This window comes from Portunus trituberculatus, chromosome 32 (assembly GCF_017591435.1).
Source record: "Portunus trituberculatus isolate SZX2019 chromosome 32, ASM1759143v1, whole genome shotgun sequence".
NCBI classification, from domain to species: Eukaryota; Metazoa; Arthropoda; class Malacostraca; order Decapoda; family Portunidae; genus Portunus; species Portunus trituberculatus.
Genome location: NC_059286.1, coordinates 10,322,043 through 10,328,639, shown reverse-complemented (window position 1 = coordinate 10,328,639; position 6,597 = coordinate 10,322,043). Strand labels below are relative to the sequence as shown.

General features: G+C 52.6%; 1 protein-coding gene and 1 long non-coding RNA gene across 2 annotated transcripts in view; both read left to right on the top strand.

The window, feature by feature from the left end:
- The window catches only part of LOC123511869 (toll-like receptor Tollo), a 4,723-nt gene extending 186 nt beyond the window's left edge, over positions 1-4,537 (top strand). Inside the window, exon 1 of the mRNA XM_045267921.1 lies at positions 1-4,537. This exon is cut by the window's left edge and continues 186 nt beyond it. Within this exon, the coding sequence (XP_045123856.1) occupies positions 1-3,671 (3,671 nt within the window). The 3' untranslated portion in view covers positions 3,672-4,537.
- The window catches only part of LOC123511870, a 6,093-nt gene extending 1,006 nt beyond the window's left edge, over positions 1-5,087 (top strand). The window contains exon 2 of the long non-coding RNA XR_006676970.1: positions 4,688-5,087. This is a non-coding gene — a long non-coding RNA (uncharacterized LOC123511870). The remainder of the gene's footprint in view (positions 1-4,687) is intronic.
- The last annotated feature ends 1,510 nt before the right edge of the window (positions 5,088-6,597 follow it).

Below are 6,597 nucleotides of genomic sequence, written 5' to 3'. Positions count from 1 at the left end.
GCGATGGCAGGTTGGCGCTGGTCTTGGTCGTGTGGCAGGTCGCGGCGTGCGGCGTGGCGTGCCAGGGTGTGGGGCGGTACAGCGGCGGCGACAAGTGTGAGAGCCGCGCCCTCAGTGCTCGAGAGCGCGCCCTCTCCTGCTCCCTCAAGGCGCTGGAGCAGGAGACGCGAGTGGCCAACCTGAGCCGAGTGGCGGCCGACAGTGTGGTGCGCCTCAGCCTCGGCTGTAACGCGATGTTCTACTTCCCCAGTGTGTTGTCCCCGCACACCCTGTCTGGCTTCGTCAGGGTGCGGGAGCTCAATGTGGAGTTCTGCAAACTCAGTGAACTGGAAGATAATGTGTTTATTAACCTAAAAAATCTTAGAAACCTAACCATACGGACTAGAAACTGGGACTGGCCGCGGCACAGCCTCGACCTGCGACCAGATGTGTTCCGTCCTCTGCACCAGCTACAGCGGCTCAACCTCAGCACCAACAGCATGTGGGAGCTGCCAGCTGGTGTCTTCTGCCACCTGGGCAGCCTCAAACAGCTCAATCTAAGTCATAACCACCTGCAACAAATGACACAGCTGGGGTTTGGAGAGAGCGGGGCTGGCAGGGGCGGCCCAACCTGCCGCTCTGGCCTGCGTTCCCTGGACCTCTCACACAACGACGTGACGGAGCTGGTGTCTGGCGCTCTGCAGGGCCTGTTCCGCTTGCAGGAGCTGTGGCTACACCACAACGATCTGGCCAAGCTGGACGACGACGCCTTCAAGGGCCTCTCTGGCCTGCACGCCCTCGACCTGTCTCATAACAGGCTGGTGGCGCTGCCCGAGGACGCCTTCGTACACACGCCGGAGCTGGAGTCGCTGCACGCCAGCAACAACTCGCTGGCCGTGCTGGCGCCGGGCATCTTCCGCTCCCTGAAGCACCTGGTGGAGCTCGACCTCTCCCACAACGAACTCAAGTCTGAGTGGCTCACGTCCTCCATCTTCGAGGGCCTCATCAGACTGCGGGTGCTGAGTCTCGCCCACAACAAGATCACGCAGCTCAGCCAACAGGTCTTCCACAATCTATACGGCCTGCAGGTGCTGCAGCTGTCCCACAACCAGCTGGCTACCATCCCTGCAGCTGCATTTGTTCGCTGTGTCAACCTGCACCAGCTGGATCTCTCTTACAACCAGCTGACGGCCATCCCTGACCGCGCCTTCCAGGGCGTGGACGTGCTCAGCTTTCTGGCGCTGGACAACAATAGGATCAGCGAGGTGGCGGCTGACTCCCTCGACAACCTCACCAACCTGGCAGACCTCAATCTCAATGGCAACCAGCTGACAGCCATCCCTGATGTGGTGGGGCGCCTGGGGCTGCTCAAGACGCTAGACCTGGGAGAGAACCACATCACCTCGCTGGACAACATGCCGGTGAAGGGGTTGCAGTTCCTGTACGGTCTGCGCCTCGTCAATAACAGGATCTCAGGCAACATCTCCAAGGAGACGTTCAGTGACATCCCCTCCCTTAAGATACTCAATTTAGCAAAGAATTCCATTACCCACATTGAAAGTGGAACCTTTAATAATCATCACAACCTGCAGGCGGTGCGTCTCGATGCAAACAAGCTCACCAGTATTCATAATTTGTTTGAAAATCTTCAAAATTTGGTGTGGTTAAATGTGTCTGATAATAACATAGAAGTTTTTGATTACCACTTTATACCAGTGAGTCTCCAGTGGCTGGATTTACACAAAAACAGAATAAGTGAGTTAAGCAACTACAACGACAGGCAAGACCTCAACCTGCAGACGCTGGACGCGAGCTTCAACTCCCTGGAGTACATAAGCAACATCCAGATCCCGGATAGCGTGCAGCTGCTCTTCCTCAACGACAACAAGATCAACACCGTGGAGCCCTTCACCTTCTTTAAGAAGGAAAACCTTACCAGGGTGGATTTGTTCGCCAACCAGCTGTCCAAGATGGACATGTCTGCGCTGCGCCTCAGCGAGATTCCTGCCAACAGGTCCCTGCCTGAGTTTTATCTGGGTGGTAATCCGTTCGTGTGCGACTGCAAGATGGAATGGCTGCAGCGCATCAACGGCCTGGAGCACGAGAGGCAGAACCCAATCATCATGGACCTCGAGACCATCTACTGCCAGATGCCCTTCGCACGTACAGGTGCCTTCATCCCACTGGTGGAGGTCAATCCCTCGCAGTTCCTGTGTCAGTACGAAACTCACTGCTTCGCGCTGTGCCACTGCTGTGAGTTTGACGCCTGTGACTGCGAGATGACGTGCCCTGACGGCTGCGGCTGTTACCACGACCAATCGTGGCGTTCCAACATCGTGGACTGCTCCCTGCAGGACGTGCAACAAGTGCCTGAGCGGATCCCGATGGACGCCACGCAAGTGTACCTGGACGGCAACAACCTCAAAAACCTCTCCTCGCACTCTTTCATCGGCCGCAAGCACCTGCAGGTGCTGTACGTGAACGCGTCCAGCGTCAAGACGCTCGACAACGGCACCTTCAGCGGCCTGACGCGGCTCACGGCGCTACACCTTGAAGACAACCTGCTGGAAGCCCTGAGGGGTAACGAGTTCCAGGGGCTGCAGGGCGTGCGGGAGCTGTACCTGCACAACAACCACCTGCGCTACATCCACCAGCACACCTTCGCCACGCTCTTCCACCTGGAGACGCTCACGCTCCAGAACAATCTGCTTACCAACTTCCCCGTGTGGCGCCTGGTGGACAACCCATACCTGAGCCGCGTGTCGCTGGGCGCCAACCACTGGTCTTGCCAGTGCCAGTTTGTCGAGTCCTTCGGCATCTGGCTCAACGGCAACGACCGGAAGGTTGTGGACGGCAAGGACATCAAGTGCTACTCGGAGGAGGCAGACGAGGAGCCGGGCTCCTTCATCACGGACTTCAACGTCACCACGTGTATGAACAGCACGTCCACCTCCACCGTGATCCAGCCCATGGTGCTGGGCAACCTGCTGCACCCCGTCATCGCCACCTGCGCCTCCTTCGTGGTGGTGGTGCTGCTGGTGCTGTGCTTCCTGTACCGCGGCGCCCTGCGGGTCTGGGTGTTCTCGCGGTGCGGCTTCAGGATGTGCCACAAGGCCGCCACCACCGACGACCGCGACAAGCTGTTCGATGCCTTCGTGTCGTACAGCTCCAAGGACGAGGCGTGGGTCAACCAGGTGCTGGCAGGGGAGCTGGAGAGGGGCGAGAGGCCCTATAGGGTATGCCTGCACTACCGAGACTTCCCCGTCACTGCTTACATCGCCGACACCATCGTGGAGGCCGTGGAGTCTTCGCGCCGCACCATCATCGTGCTCTCCAAAAACTTTATTGAGAACGAATGGTGCCGCTTCCAGTTCAAGAGCGCCCATCACGAGGTGTTCAAGAAGCGGCGGCAGCGCCTCATCGTGGTGGTGCTGGGCGAGATTCCCTCGCGGGACCTGGACCCCGACCTGCGCCTGTACCTCAAGACCAACACCTGCATCAAGGCCAGCGACAGTCGCTTTTGGGAGAAGCTCAGGTTCGCCATGCCCGACGTGCAGAACAGCCAGAGAGTCGTCCACGCCTACAGCTCCATCCCGGAGAGGTCGTCCTCCTCCACCAACAAGTACAGCGTGAACAGTCCGGCGGGCGTCCACCACAACCTGCACGCCAGCTCGGACGCCTACTGGGCGTAGTGGCGGCCAGGGCTCTGGCAGAGTGCACGAGGACTCTGCGTGTGTGCATCGTGGAGTGCACGCGCCAGGGGTCTGTAGTTCCTTGGCAGAGCTCTGTTCGCTAGAGACGGACCCAGTGCAGCAGCGGCGCCGCCCGAGGGGCCGACGGAGGCGAGGCCGTGGCCGCCCCTGTCAGGCCGAGGTCCGTCCCGCGGCGCCTGGAGCACAGGAGGACGTGAAGCTTTAATGGAGTGTCGGCGCGAGGCCGTGGCCAAGTGAGGTGGTGAGCCAAATTGACAATTCCACTATTACTATTAATACTGCGTGGCGAGTGTGAGGTGTGAGGGAAGTGTGTGCGTGTGTGAGGGTGAGCAGAGAGTGACTAGAGCAGTACGAGTGGAGAGAGGGAGGCCTGGCCAGGCAGTGATCGATGAGGGGCGTGCTAAGTGTGAGTTTTGGAATACACTCATCAGTTACGTGCTAAAGTGTCGAGTTACACACAGTGAGTGACTGTTTCCAGTGAGTGGAGAATGAGAATATATAAATGTTAAAAAAAAATAAATAAAAATGCAAGTTCCTATTGCATGTGAAGTTCAATGGCAGGCAAGTGAGATATGCATCGTCCTGCAACTCTGGGAGTGTTTGGCTGACAGTGTGGCATTGCTACCCGCGTGACGGAGAGGAACGAAAGGCGAGGAGAAGAAACAATGGAAGTGCAGGAAATAAAGGAATCCCAGAGTCCTTTAGAAGGGGCTGTTGTGTGGTGTGAGTCCGTAGAGGGGCTCATAACACCATCTAGTCATATATAACCATGCATATATAACTGTGGCTAGGCTTGTGTCCCATGTTCAGTCGGTTTTTATATAACAACGAAAAACAAAACAAGACCAGCAATTATTTTTATTACCGCAAGTATAATCTATTGTTGAAAAGTATATATATAAATGAAACGCTTCTTTTGTAAGTGGGCTCTTGTGTGTGTGTGTGTGTGTGTGTGTGTGTGTGTGTGTGTGTGTGTGTGTGTGTGTGTGTGTGAGAGAGAGAGAGAGAGAGAGAGAGAGAGAGAGAGAGAGAGAGAGAGAGAGAGAGAGAGTGTGTATTAATAGACCAGAATGTATATATATACGTCCCTGTGCACGTATATACAAGTGTTTGGTCCCGACGTGCTTGGAGGAAGAGAGTGTTAATATACATGCATATATATTTTTTTTTCTCTGACAATTTCTGCATTTAGATGTTGTGGCTGCGTGTGTGTGAGGGCGTGGCGCGGGCGTGGAGTGCGCCGCCCTTTTGTAAACAATGATGTACTTTTAATGTGCTTTTTGGGGCTCCGTGGGGTAAATTTTGGCTTGGTTCACTCACCCACCCACACACACACACACACACACACACACACACACACACACACACACACACACACACACACACACACTATCATCTTTAACATGTCACAACACGCCGAGATGTGCCAGATTTTTATGGAAGTTAGCCTGAGACACTTTCTTGCCTCTTTATTTTCTCTCTCTCTCTCTCTCTCTCTCTCTCTCTCTCTCTCTCTTTTTCTCATCGATTTTGCGACTGGTTCATAATTTATGGAGGTTTACTCTATAAATGCTACTATGCAACTCTCTCTCTCTCTCTCTCTCTCTCTCTCTCTCTCTCTCTCTCTCCTGCAAGTTAGTCTTTCATGCAAACTTCATGGAGTCTGAGTTAGCTCGGGTTGTTGACACGATGACAAGTGTACACACATTCGTACACGATCACACACACACACACACACACACACACACACACACACACACACACACACAGACACACACGTACCGCCTGGTATGCTGATCGCCATGTCAGTGGGCGGGGCAGATGAAGACACACACACACACACACACACACACACACACACACACACACACACACACACACACACACACACACACACACACACAGCAAATGAGTCAATGTTCACGTCCAGTTCAGAACAAGATGTCAAACTAGCAATCAGGTGGCGCTCTCTCTCTCACTCTCTCACCTCGCGAGAGAGAGAGAGAGAGAGAGAGAGAGAGAGAGAGAGAGAGAGAGAGAGAGAGAGAGAGAATGTGTGTGTGTATGAGGTTTTCTAAGTCAATGAGTGGAAGAGAGAGAGTATGAGGTTCTCTCAGTCAACTAGAGAGAGAAGAGAGAGAGAGAGAGAGAGAGAGAGAGAGAGAGAGAGAGAGAGAGAGAGAGAGAGAGAGAATTATTCACAATTTATTGCAGATTTGTGAATAAAAGAGAGTGTTTGAAAGTTCTTTTCAGTCAACGAGTGAGAGAGATAGAGACTGATGCTCTTTCTCAGTCACCGAGAGAGAGAGAGAGAGAGAGAGAGAGAGAGAGAGAGAGAGAGAGAGAGTTTTGCCCTACTCAACTGTGATAAACCCAAAGTCATATATTACTTTATTTAAAACTTGTACATATTTTTTTGATACATTTTTTTTCCTTTTTGTAAATTAATGTAAATAGATATTCCTGTGTAAATAAAGGATACAATGGGCAACTGTGGCTTTGTTTGTCTCTGTGTGAGTGGCGGGTGGAGGAGGAGAGGAAGGGGAGGCAAGAGAGGTAAGGAAGGGAGTGAAGAGATGGCAGGGTTAAATAACTCATAAGGATTGTCGAATGAAGCAAATAATGAAGGAAATAATGAATGGTGTGAAATTGGGTAAGAATAAAATTGAATACTTGAAAGCAGTGCAAGAAACAAAGGCGTAAGTGAAGAGAAGTGGTGATAAGTAACAATAATAAGACAATGTTGGAGAAATCAAAGGAAATCATGAAGTGGAAGGAAGAATGATCATAAAAAAGAAAAGTTTGTGAGAATATAAATGCTGATAACTTTGGAGGCGAAGCAATACTGAATGAATTTGTAATAGGAAAGGTGAGAATAAGAAACATTTACCTGATAATATATATA